Below are 13,542 nucleotides of genomic sequence, written 5' to 3'. Positions count from 1 at the left end.
AAAAAAATAGATAGGAAAAAACTGTTCCGGGTTACGATATTTTTTTCGGGTTACGAAAAAAATATCGGCGCGAAATTCAAATGCGAAGCGCGGCTAGCGGCTTTCCAGCCGCTAGCCGCGCTTCGGAAAAGCCTTTTCGGGTTGCGAAATGTATTGGGTTACGAACGCCGCAGCGGAACGAATTAATTTCGTAACCCGAGGTAGCACTGTACAAGCAAACACTTTCTTCTTGAGATCTTTAGACTGACTTCATGCTTTAAATATTGCACTGGTGATGTTCCTGTCCGTCACATGTGTTGCATCATGAGTCTTATGGTTCCTAGTTCAGCTTTCTGTCTATATGACCATGTTTTGCCTAGAGAAATATACTATACTTGAGCATTTAGCACAAAGATTTTGCTTATTTAAAGTGGGACCCTAATTTTAAAGTTAATGGGGATTCTTTTGCTTAGCAGTTATTTCCTTTACATAGGTTTGGACCCTCACGGAAAACATACTTTGCCACCAAGGATGTTTTGATGGCTCCTGGGAAGAGAGCCAGAAACAGACAAGATCACAGTCATGGAAAAAGAGGAGGAGCAGAAGGAGGAAAGAGTAAAGCAGTAGAATCAAGTTGACAGACTACTCACAGGAGATCTAAATACTGTATAGGGAAACTCGTTTCAAATTATGTTGCATTTTATAAAGAGAGAGGTGGGTGGGTGGGTGTCACTGTCTTTCAAATCAACACATTTATCAGTGGGAATAGGTGTGAGGGTCTTGTCTTACACAGAGAGTTTGTAGTTATTTCCACAACCAGTGGGATGGTAGTGGTGCCTTGTGTCAAGATCTTGCTGTTTAATCTGAGTCGAAGAAGTTGAGATATTTGAAGGTATGTACCTTCTTGTCTAGAATTTCCTATGAAGTATGTTGTCTGTACTGAGACTTCTTTTTCCTTGTCATTGACTGAAAAGTAGTGAACCACTGATTAATAATGTTCAACTTGCTACAGTTGGTGACATTTGGTGTCTGTTCTGTGCAGTATGACAGTATGGAGGTGAGTATACCACAGAAGCATTGATCAACAAAGCTGTCTTGCAATTGCTTATGTGAAGCATAAAAAATCATTTTCCTTTTTGGAAATATTCTAAACTATATATTTTTTATTATATTTTTACTTTTTGTATCATGAAACCCACTGAATGACCTTGGTCAAGTCACATGCTCTCAGCCTCAGGGGAAGACAATGGCAAACCTCCTCTGAATAAATCTTGCCAAGAAAACCCCATGATAGGGTTGCCTTAAGGTTTCCATCAGTCAGAAATGACTTTAAGGCAAAAAAATACAATAATAACTTTAGGTTTACTTAATACAGTAACATGTTTTCTTTTTGCAGGCTTTTCTTTCTAGCTTATTAATCACCGAACAGTTGTATAGTTGATAGTCATATATTGTACAGGATCTGGAGATCAGTTCTCCCCCTTTTTTCAGAGAAGCATTTCATTTGAGGGACATTCTTCTTCCACTGTTTCCCATTTCCCTAGTATTATAATATATTGATGTTGGGAAAGTGAGGCTGAAACTAGAATAAAGGTTCACAAAGGTTACTACTAATATCTGTACTAAGTAACAGAGGTCTCTTCCCTGTGCCAATCTTACAGTCTCCTTTAGTATTGCATCTGTGAAAAGGTCAGTCACAAGATGCAGATGAATCTCAAAGCAAGGTATTTTCTATATATACTTGTGTATACATCAATCTCACATATAAATTGAGGTTTTGGTGTCAGAATTATGGATGATCCATTGATAAGTTGAAGGTAAAACTTACAGGCATGTAACAAAGGATCTAAAAGATGAAGCAAAGGAAAACAATGCCAAAATATTTACATAATTCCAGCAGGCATAACCATTTGTGCTCACTCTTAAGGTTGGATGGATGGGAGTAGAGAGAGGTCAGTGTTTCTAGGACATGACACTCTTGCCTTTCACCAGGAGATGGTTCCTTTTTTGAATATGAGTTAAAATACAGTATGTACACTGATCCATAGATAAGTTGTCTCATGTTTTTGGGGTCAGTTTCTTTCTTTCTTTTTTTTTAATCTAAAATGCCTATATTTATACTGTGGGCCCTTGGTATCCACTGAGGTTTGGTTCCTGGATCTCCCATGAATCTCAAAATCAGTGGATGCTCAAGTCCCATTAAATACAGTGGTATAGTAAAATGGTGTCCCTTGTATAAAATTCCTTTTTGGAATTTATGTATTTTCTAAATATTTTCAAGCTGTGGATTATTGAATCCGTGAGTGAACAATCCGTGGATATGAAGGTCCGACTGTACATGAATATATACCAGTAGGGTTGCCATTTCACGGTGGTGGGCGGGACTTTCCCGCCCCTGGGGGGCGTGCCCGGTCCCGCCCCCGGGTGGCTGCCCAACTCTGAGCTCCCAGGGCTGCTGCCTGCCTTCTATAGAGTGCTGCCTATGCAGCTTGTCTGGAGCAGCAGCAGCAGGATGACTGAAACCAGCAGGGGCGGGGTCTGCTGCACTGCCCTGCCTCTATTGGCCAGCCCTCTGCTTCCTTATTTGGGCAACATCCATGCAGGGAGGAATTTACATTCAGGCGAGCTGCTGCTTCCCCCTTTCTCTTTCCCCTCCTTCTCTTCTTATTATTGTTCCGTTTTTTTTTCTTCCCCTCCTCTTCCTCCTCTCCTTTTTCTTCCTTTCTTCCCCCTCCTCATCTTCTTTTTCTCTTTCTTCCTCTCTCTAAGCCCCCCTCCTCTTCTTCTCAGGGGTCCAGGGCTTCTCAAGGCTTTGTCCCCATTAGAAAAGAAAAAAGGCTTTGGATCTGTCCCATAAATCCCTCCTAAGTTGAGACATACCTGGGAAAAAGAGGGGGCGAGGGGTTTGGGGGGTTGGAGGGGGCAAGGAAAAGGAGGAAGGGGGGAATTCCTAAGAAGGCTTGGGAGTGAGAAATGTAGTTTTCAATGGCACAAAGGACTGCCTGTGATCTTGCAAATGCTATGCCTGCTTGGAAGTGGGAAATGTAGAATGGGGGGGGGGTGTTTGGCCAGAAAGAGAAGTACATTTCAGCCTTCTCTCTAGGAATAATGCCAAAATGTCCTCCATTTTGAGCATGCCTAAGAAACATGCATTTATATTAGCATTTTTAAAAAAGTATCAATTTTTTCATGTGTCCTCCATTTTTAAAAAAAAACGTGTCCAACATTTGAAAATGTTGCCCTACATTTGTCCTACATTTGTCCCAGTTTGGAGGTCCTGCCTTATGGCAACCCTATATACCGGTAGTTTCAGTTTCTGCAGACTTTTCCTTGGGATTCATTGGAGGGTGAGCTGCTGTCAGCCAAGCAAACTTCTTTACCTTTTGTCTGGCATTTAATCAGTTTCATTTTTTCTTCATATATTTCACCTTTGTAGGGTTTTCTTCTGCTCTTAATTACCATGAGAATCCACTGTTAAAAGATAGCCATACCACAAGAAATACCTGTTGTATGCAATGGAACATGGCAGGGGCTATTTGCTGGCAGTTGTCCAGAACAGGCTGGCTATTTCACACTCCCTTCCTGTGATAAAAATGAATGAAGTCTAGAATGGTATTAGTTTAATTGTGGAAGTTCATATAAACACTGCTTTTAACAGGTGCACTTAGATTTGACTTTGCAAACAATTTTCTGTTATGTAGATTTTTAAAAAAAGTTTAAAAAATTACACGTGAGTCGGTCTCTGATGACTTGCTATTTCTTTTGAGGTCTGCCTTAGGTTTTATCATCCCATGTTACATATTTGGCTTCCGCAGGCTGACTCCTTTGCTGCATGGTGTTACCACACAAAGCATCTTGCCAGGCCTGCTGTGTCCCAGCAAGTGCATGCAGTGTCCTTTTAGTTTCAAGACAGGCATTACGAAAGGAACATCTGCTCATAACAGTGCAACATTAGAAGGTGTAGAGTAATGCAAAAGCCTTTAGTATCTGCTGCAATCATGGATCATATGGAAGATTTATATATAGCAGCTCTGCCATGGCTAACTGCCAATCAGTTTATGGTTCAGTAGGGTTCCATTTATCAGATGGAATGGACTGGAAATGCAAGGAAAAAAGGGAAAATTGATAGTCAAATATTGTCATAGGTCTCCAGTTTGAGATGTTATGAAATAATGTGTGCCTTTCTTCAATTAGTGAAGCATAATCACAAAAGTGGGAAAAAAGCTTAGATGATGCCAGTTCATTCTGATGTTGCTGAAATGTTCTGTTAATGGCTTCTAGAGCAGTTTAATGATCATAGCCTAATTTTTTTAAAGAAAGAAATCCAAATAATCACTCTGTGTTAGTTATGTTTATGAAAATGCTTATTTTTGTTATAATATGGCTGAGATTTTCAGTGAAAGGCGGTAGCCAAGAGGCTAAAATGAAAGAGATTGGTTCATAACATCACTGCCATAAATTCACTGGCATTGTTTGAGGAAGGCTGCTTTTCTTTCATGTACTTTTCCCAGGTATGTTATGGGGATATAGTAATGGTTTGCTTAATGGTTTGAACAGGAAGGGGATTTCATAGCTGCTTTGTTCATATACCTGAAGTATGTATTTGATCTTTTCAGGGAAAGCACCTTTTGTTTAGTTGGAGATTGTTCTAGTAGAGTATTCGGAGATACTATGTTTTTCCCCCAGTTGTTTGGATTTTTGGAAAATTGACCAAGATTCTTATGCCTGTACTATTTTTCAAAACATTCTTGTGATAGAACTAGAAAAGAACATACCAAAAGTACCTACAAAATATAATTTCAGGAAAGCAGATTGCTTTTTCTTCTATAAGAAATGAAACCATTGACACATTGCTAACCTTTCTGTTCCATTTAAATAAATGGGAATTTTGTTTTTAAGTGGAAAGGTTCTTATTGCCATTCTTTTGTTCTGTTTATCTGAGGTCTGAAATAAACAGGTTGTTATGTTGAACTACTTGATGGTGGTCTCTTTGCTAGATATTACTTTGGATCAACTACTAAGAGATTTGAAACAGGTATCGCAAAATTGGTGGCAATCATCGCCCAAATCCTACTGTTAATTCTGACTTGAGCAGACCAGTGAATCAATGGAATTTACCTAAATATTGACTTACCACTCAACAATTTATTCAGTAGGTCTACTCTGGTTAAGGTTTAAACCAGAAGGATGTCTAGGAATTGCACTCATAAGCTTTCAGGTTCTTTTAAGGGATCTTCTGGGCATGCAGTTCAAAGCCAAAGTTCAAACAATGTGTACCTAGATGCTACTATAGTGGCCAGTAGGTTAAATAGTGGTCCAGGAAGCACCTGGTTCAAATATCACCTTTGCTGTGAGACTGGTAGGTGGTCTTGGGCCGAGTTCCTGCATGGCAAGGTGTTGGACTGGATGGCCCTTGTGGTCTCTTGTAGAGAGGCTCTCCTGCACTACCACTTGTAGGTTTTGAAATTTCTCTTTTCTGGGTTTCCAAACAGGTTTGCTATATGAAATGTCAGAGTGCTGTTAAACACACTTCCAGAGCTGCTTTGACGTTGAACGGGAAGTGCTTTTTTCAAACAGTGTGAAAAGCTGTCGAGTTTCTGAGTTGCAAAAAATCCCAAACACTCAAGAGCATATAGGTTGCCTTTTTGAGAATGAGATATGGCAGAGAATTTTAAAGTTTCAAATATGCATGAGTTTTCTTATTCATATGTGAGTTGTGACTGTTTTGTATCCTGGTCCATTAGAAGTTATTTTTCTCATTATATTAACTTTTGCTTTTGTTTGTCTTACGAGGAAGAACCCAAATGTGGTGCTAACATTCAGACTCCTGCTTCTTCTTTAATAATGTTCTTATGATTCAGCTCTGTGAAAGATACAAGGCTTAGTGTTTGCCCTCCACCCATAGGTAGAATATGTAGCTATGGCAAAATCTGTTGGTTTCCAGCTTATGGCTAGATTAGTTGTTGTTATCTTCAAATGACTTGTAAGAACCTGAGTCATGATGCTGTTTATACCAATAAAATTTCTCCTTGTCATGTTTTCACTGTGATTCATTTGGATGTGGCATACTGGCTTGGAAGGAAAAACTCACTTCATTTTGCACTTTTAAATGTTAATCTTGTATTTATACTATTTAAAATTTACTATGAAAGAGCATAAGTTTACTCTGGCAAAATGGATCGTAGATACAATGTGCTGGCCATACAAATGACTTAAACTGCAGATGTGGACCATTCTGTTTTCCACTTCCATATCACTTTGCTTCTCTTCAGCTAAACAGGGTCACTTCTGGTTAGTACTTGGATAAGAAATCAGCAGCGACTACATTAACAGGTACAGGGAAGGGACTGGGAAAACCATATTTGAGTATGTCTTGCTTAAGAAAACACTATGAAATTAATGTGAGTTGACAGGAGTCTTGAAGGCACATAGATAACACACACTCCTCCTCTACCTCCTTGTTTGTTTGTTTGTTTCCTCCAAGAACTGAGACTTAAAGCACCTTATAAAACTGTAAACAAATTAGCTGCTCCTTGGCCAAGCTGCATTGCAAATTCTAATTAAATTTAACTTGATTAGCATTTACCATCATTAGCATCTGTATAAGTGTAGCACTAAGTTGACAAGGCAAGAAAATGGGAACTTCATCCTGGAGAAGGAAAGGTTGAACAGCATGCTCATGCAATTAATGTCTCTTAACCACGTTTAAGAAAGTGGTGACATCACATCTGTATTTCGGATGTGATTTATAAAATTATCACTACTTAAAGAAGTTTCTATAAAAATACAGGGTCAAATCAAATCAGATGATGTCTTTATTCAAGATATTTTCTCCTTGACATCTCATTTCTAATAGCAGATTTGTACTGAGGAAAATATTGTCAAGTAGTGGCACATAGGAAGGCTCAGGAGACTTTGTTCCAATTATCTGTGTGCTCTTCTAGTGTCTAACTTTGCTTTATAGCCAAACTGGCAAGCACATCTGTAATAAAGCTACATGTACTGGGTTTGACACTTTTAAACTACAGTAATACTTGTCTAATCCAGATTGTGGTTGCATTGCAAAGGAGACTCTTAGTTTTTCTATTTTTCCTCTCCCAACTCATGTACAAATTCTTTTTTTTTTATATGCAGTAAAAAAAAATCCTTTTTACTCCATATTTTCTGGGGTTAAGGATGGAGGACTCCCATGAAAGTGGATAAACTGCAAATGAACAAAAAAACAACCTTTTTTTTACCTGGGAATATACCTTGCTAGGAGTTTCTACACTACAACCTAAAGATTCCTAGAGAGAACATGTTAATTAAAGTCACAGAGGTCAAAGCTCCAAATGTGGAGGGCCAACTGTATATACAGTCCAGTCATCCCTCTGTATCCACAGATTCAAGCATACATAGATTGAAAATATTTTTAAAATATACAAATTCCAAAGAATTTTTGTTTCTTGATTCTGCCATTTTATATATGGGACACCATTTTATTATGACATTGTATTCAGTGGGACATGAGCATCCACAGATTTTGGTATCCATGGGTGGTCCTGGAACTAACCACTTATTCAACCTTTGGTCCTTGTAGCTTAAACCTAAATTCGCACTCGCCTAAAGCAAAGAAATAGAATTATAGCAGGAGGCTGTACAGGTGCTCTTAGATTCATAGCTTCTTTAAGCTGGACACTGTGTATAGCAATGTGAATTGGATGTTGAGAACACGCAGCTGTGCGTTTGAGTGCCGTATTTTGTATTCTGCAGCAGTTTTATCCTTATCAAAATCTGGTTATGTACATGAATAATTTTGTGACTGAATACAAGTCCCATGGTTATGGGTAATTTGCTTCTGCCTGAGTATAGGTTTAAAGCAACCAGTTTAGCATGAAGCTACACACTTCCTCATAAGCAGTCAGTGCTGAAATCAAGCTAGTACAGTACATCCTCATGTGGAAGTTGATTTGAGCACAGCGTTCTTTTTCTACCAGTTTTCTCCATTCTCTTCAATGTCTAGTGAGCGGTCCTTCTACAGTGATTAATGCTGACAAATGTTAATGATGAGAGCGTTATTTAGATGCTGATTACATGATGAAACCAAACGTTGGTGCCTTATGTCTTTCTGAGTATGCATAAGGGAAATTCTGGCATATAGAACTACAAGAGTTCTGTATCTCCCATTGTGCTCTATGAGATGTTGCAGCTGTGTACTAAATGTCACAGCTGCATGATGATGCAAATTGTCTTAATATTGTCTTTAATGTAAGTGTTGGAGTCATGTGGATTGAAGACAGCTTTTGGAGGCTTTAGAAATGCATCTTAATTTTACAGAACTAGCTGTAATGTTTTGATACTCTTTTCTCTTCCTGTTGTGGAACTGGAACTGCTGAGGAAGTTTCTGCTACTCAGATTTTAAACTGACTAAATGTTAATAATGTTGTCAAAACTACATGGAAGGCAAAACAAGTGCTTCCTAAATAAGAGAAATGCTTTTCTTTATAATATGTATTGGCTGGGAAACATAGCACCAACACTTGAAGTCACAACATAATATGCCGTAGTATGTTTGTGAGCACACTGCAAGGCAGAAGTTGACAGGTCACAATCTGTTGATGCTTTTGAACATGCCCAAGGATATCAAATGTGTTTTGTTTATTTATTTAATGTATATCCCAACTTTCTCCCATCATAGGACTCAAGGCAACTCACAATAATTTAAAAACACAGTGCAATTAAAAAATCCTATTAATATATTTTTTTAAAAAACCAGTTAAACCAAACTTTTGTTTTTTAAAAATGCAGCTTTTAAAAAAAGATAAAACAATTTTTAAAACATGTATAAACATAATAACACACGAGCACAGCATTACCTCATTAAAAGCTCCATGTGCTCAGGGAGACCAGATGTCCTAACTGCAAAGGAGGATAAGGCACTGTAAAATGTAAGACATTACCAAATAAAAGCTAAAAACACTTATATGAATATAAATTTGTGCTTCTTTGCCATGCTCAGAATAGAGGACATTTAGTTTGTTATCCATGGGGGTCCTTGGTATCCCCAGCGGATACCAAGGGACCACTGTACAAAGGTTGATTATATGTAGCTCAAATTAGAATTTTGGTTTGGCCTCCTAATTTACAGCTTTGTGCCTTGAAGATGACTCTAGCGTATGGTGCTTTTTGGCAAGATTTATTCCTAGAAGCTTTGTCATTGCCTTCTTCATTTAAGGCCAAGGGAGTGTGACTTGCCCTGGGTCACCTAGTGGCTCTCCCGGGCTGTGCGGGGATTTGAACCTTGTTTCTTGGAGTCCTAATCCAGCACTCATACCACTACACCACACTTTCAACTCATTGTTTCCAGTATAATCTGGATTATTAAAGCCAGTTGATCAGATGGGGATATTTTGGTTTACCAAGATACCAAGACAGTATTGAAGTAGAAAAGTGATAAACAGAAGTACTTGTAGTTTCACTAAGAGCAAGATCCTGAAACAATATGATTGCATCATGTGCCTTGAAACCTTTCTAACAATTTTACCTATTTTGACACCTATTTTGTTTCATTAAGCTATGTACAGTAATTGAAAATTTAGTTTGCTCCTGAGATCAAGTTTGGTCATACTGTGATAGGAGTAGCTATTTGTGCGTATGATGTACCTTCAGGTTGTTTCTGACGTAAAACAATCCTAAAGTGAACCTATCACAGGGCTTTCTTGGCAAGATTTGCTCTGAGCAAGTTTGCTTTTGCTTCTCTCTAAGCCAGAGAGAGTGTGACTTGCCCAGAGCCACCCAGTGGGTTTCTGTGGTTGAGGGGAACTCAAGTCCTAGTCTCCAAAGTCCTAATCCAGTGCTCAAACCATTACACCATGCTGGTCCCATGAGTAGCTAGGGATGTACATGTCTTCAGATAAACCCTGAGCCAAATTCAGAGAGAGTCAGAGGTTTGAAGTGAAGTGAATGGTTTCCAAGTAAATCTTGGTCCTTCCAAAGTTTTGCAAGTGAAAGTTTCAAGGAACACAGTTAAAATGGATATATTATCATCCAAGCTCACAACATAAGGTAAATGGCAGGACGGGAATGGAGGTGGGGAAGGGGAAGAAAAGAGTATAAACTTGTGTAGTGATGTGCACCAATCACAGCATTTCATTGAGATACTGATTCAACAATTAAAAAACAAACAGCCCAATTCAAATGAGACAGATTGGAGCCAGCGTTTGGTGCACACCCTGTGTTTCCTGTTTTGTAGCAGATCTGTAGTAGAGAAACATTGTTACAAGAACCTTCTGAAAATGTGCACAGTACCTTCAACCTTAAAGATCAAGCACCCACCTAGGGATGTTTCCTGTGTTTATTGTTTTTTTAAAAAACAAAAGGCTTTGCAAACACCAAAAGATTTCTTAGTTATTTTCTAACCCCGAAAGAGCGTTGATAAGAAACCACAGCACTCCTAGCTACTTCCAGTAGTAAACAACCTTCCGAATGAAACATCTATGTCCAGATTCAGTTGGTTATTTTCAGCCTATGTGCCTTGGGATGAAAACATAAAATACTTAATCAAAGTAAGGGAGTATTAGTTGTGTAACATTAGGTTCGGTGTGAGATTTCATGTCTGGAGTACACAATAACTTTTTTCTATAAATGTTCTCCTGGAATATGTTTCTATTCGAAATAACATGATTCTCTTTAAGTTGCCTAAATAGAGATACAGTACAGTATATGTATATAGAGAGAGCCCTGGTGGCGCAGTGGTTAAATGCCCGTACTGCAGCCACTCACTCACAAACCATACGGTTGCGACTTCAATACCAGCGAAAGGGCTCAAGCTCGACTCAGGCTTGCATCCTTCTGAGGTGGCTAAAATGAATACCCAGATTGTTGGGGGCAATTAGCTTACACTCTGTAAACCACTTAGGGAGTGCTTAAGTGCACTGATAAGCAGTATAGAAATGTACTTGCAATTGCTAGTGCTATAATTTAAAACAAATTTAGAGGAGGAAAGAAAATAAAAAGGCGTGTGTATTTTAAATTTTTATTTAATATTAGATTAATAATATATTTTGTTTTTACAATTGTCTGCTTAAAAGGGGTTGAAATCTGAAGAGATAGCAAAGACAAAGGGAAGGTATGATAAAATTCATTATATTTCATATGGTATGGCAAAAGAATAGAAAGGGGAAAAACCCTTTTCTGGTGACAGTACAACAGGATCATGTGGTAAATAGATTCAGAACAGATGAAACGTACTGTATATGATCCATTATAAGTCTACTTCATGTATAAGTCAAGGGTGGGCTCGAGGGCCAGAATTACAGATTTTGGTATGACCCATGGATAAGTTGAGGGTAAAACGTAAGAGGCGCATAACAAAGGATTTAAAGAATGAAGCAAAGTAAAACATTGACAAAGAACATACAAAATTCTGGCAGGCATAACTTTTTGTGGATGGATGGATGAGGAGGGAAGGCAGCACGGATGAGAAAGGAATGATGGTTGTGCGATATGTGGGGGAAGCAACCAGGTGTGAGTAGGGCTAAGAAAACATGCACATGTCAAAAAGGATGTAAAGGCAAAGCAAAGAAAATGATGACTAAATTAGTAGTGATTACATCCTTTAACTTAAATGTGATAACTTTGCCTAATTTTAACTCACAAAAGTTGACAAACATACACAACTGTTTTAGTAATATCCTTCCAATCCTGATTACTCTTCTCTGGAGAAGCATCACTGGAATCACCTTCTCTGAATAGAGTTGCAAAAGGCGAAAGCTTAGTCCGTCCTGGGGGAGCCTAAAAGAAGCACCAGCTCCCACCTACTACCCTTTGAGTGGAAACAGGAAAGAGGCACCGCCACTGCCATTTCCCCACCCAGGCATTCAAAAAGACAGAAGCATCTCTGCAGCAGAGAGGGTTGATGGTTTGTTTAGATTCTCCCCGGATGACTCTTACCTTTCACCAATCCACTCAGAGAAAGGATTGGTTCCTTTTTTGATAAGAGTTAAGGTACAGTACTTACGTTGATGTGTAGATGAGTTGACACTAGTTTATTTGAGTTGATTTTTTTGTCTAAAATTTCTCAACTTATACACAAGTATATACAGTAATACTTTCTAGTGTATAATTAGCTAGCAATGGAACTGACGTCCACTGGTTTATGTAGCTTTAAAAGGGAATTTAAAGTGCTCTGGTATAACCTATAAAAGCTGTATACATCTGAAATCCAGACTGTCTAAAAAACTTTATCTTTGTATATGAGTCTGCTTAAGTTTTAACATCATATGCAGTGGGCATGTGAGCATCCATGTTCACAAGCATCTTGGACCCGAAACAGCAGGGAAAAGCTATTTCCTTGTGCTGCCCATGGTCTTCTTAGAAACAACTAGTTATTTACTCTTGTAACAGAATGCTAAACTAAGTGAATCCATGTTATGTTTCCACATGTGTGTCCTGTGATTGATATTAATATCTTGACTCCCACTGGGGTGGTGCTAACAGTCTATAATGTATTGAATGCATTAGCAAATGCAAATTGAAGTGTATTTATTAAGCCCTACTTTGGTTTTTGTGATGTCTTGAATGGGGGAAGATACATCCTTTACACTATAATTTTCTTTTCTCCCCCCCCCCCCCCTTTCTTTGTTTTGCAGACTTCACTTCATTAATACTGTAATTGTGGGAAAGAGACTAATTCAAGAGGATGAGTGAACTGGAACAGTTACGGCAGGAGGCAGAACAACTCCGGAATCAAATCAGAGTAAGGTGTCATCTTAACATATTTCTGTTGCTAACTCAAATATTAAGAAGTTTCCCTCCTCTCTGTTCTTTTTCTCTAGCATCTTTGTTACGTTTGTCTGTCCTCAAGGGGAGTAAACATACTTGGGAACTCCCATACGCATACCAAACCACATATAGTGAATCAAAGTGCATCATCACCTTCCCTAGATACAGAAGTGAAACTATCCTGCCCCCTCTGCACATACACAGGGCCCATGTTATCTCCACCAGTCAATCCCGGGTAAAACTAATGTAAATGAAAACCAAGAGTAGTTGCTGTGCCTCAAACATTCCTAAAGTTACTGGGCAGCTGCAGTTGTCACTAAAGAAAAGGTTTGTTCTTTCATTTTGGGAGCCTAGTACCACTTTTTGCTGTCAGTGGTGATTTTTTATGTTTTGAACAATTTTAAGCTGTAGGTGGGCACTGACATGTTCGAAAATTCTTTGCTAGGATCAAACTTGCTACCTGTAAAAAGCTGACATGGCAAAAAAGATGACAGCTAGAACCAATCTCTCTGATAATGTGTTTTTTCTAAGGCGGGGAGGAGTTTTTGTTTTCCCTACATGTGAGCATTCCAGTATGTAACTCCCTGATAGGCAGGGGTGCCGCATTCCCAGAAAAGCTTTATCAGTCCTACTTATGATAAAAAACTTTCCATTTATGGACAGAATTGGTTCATGCTTGTGTTGCTCTATAGCACCAAATCCCAAGCTCCTCAAGCTTAGTAAGTATGTTCACACAAAACCACAATTTGTCTATGGACTACACTTCACTTGGCATTTGTCAGTGTGTTCCGTTTCCTCATA

General features: G+C 38.7%; 1 protein-coding gene across 1 annotated transcript in view; it reads left to right on the top strand.

The window, feature by feature from the left end:
- The window catches only part of GNB4 (G protein subunit beta 4), a 59,762-nt gene that overhangs the window by 24,559 nt on the left and 21,661 nt on the right, over positions 1 to 13,542 (top strand). Inside the window, exon 2 of the mRNA XM_042457421.1 lies at positions 12,609 to 12,715. Within this exon, the coding sequence (XP_042313355.1) occupies positions 12,659 to 12,715 (57 nt within the window). The 5' untranslated portion in view covers positions 12,609 to 12,658. The remainder of the gene's footprint in view (positions 1 to 12,608; positions 12,716 to 13,542) is intronic.

The sequence above is a fragment of the Sceloporus undulatus genome, chromosome 3 (genome assembly GCF_019175285.1).
Source record: "Sceloporus undulatus isolate JIND9_A2432 ecotype Alabama chromosome 3, SceUnd_v1.1, whole genome shotgun sequence".
NCBI lineage: Eukaryota > Metazoa > Chordata > Lepidosauria > Squamata > Phrynosomatidae > Sceloporus > Sceloporus undulatus.
Note: the sequence above shows the minus strand (reverse complement) of the source record. Positions and strands in the feature narration are given on the sequence as shown.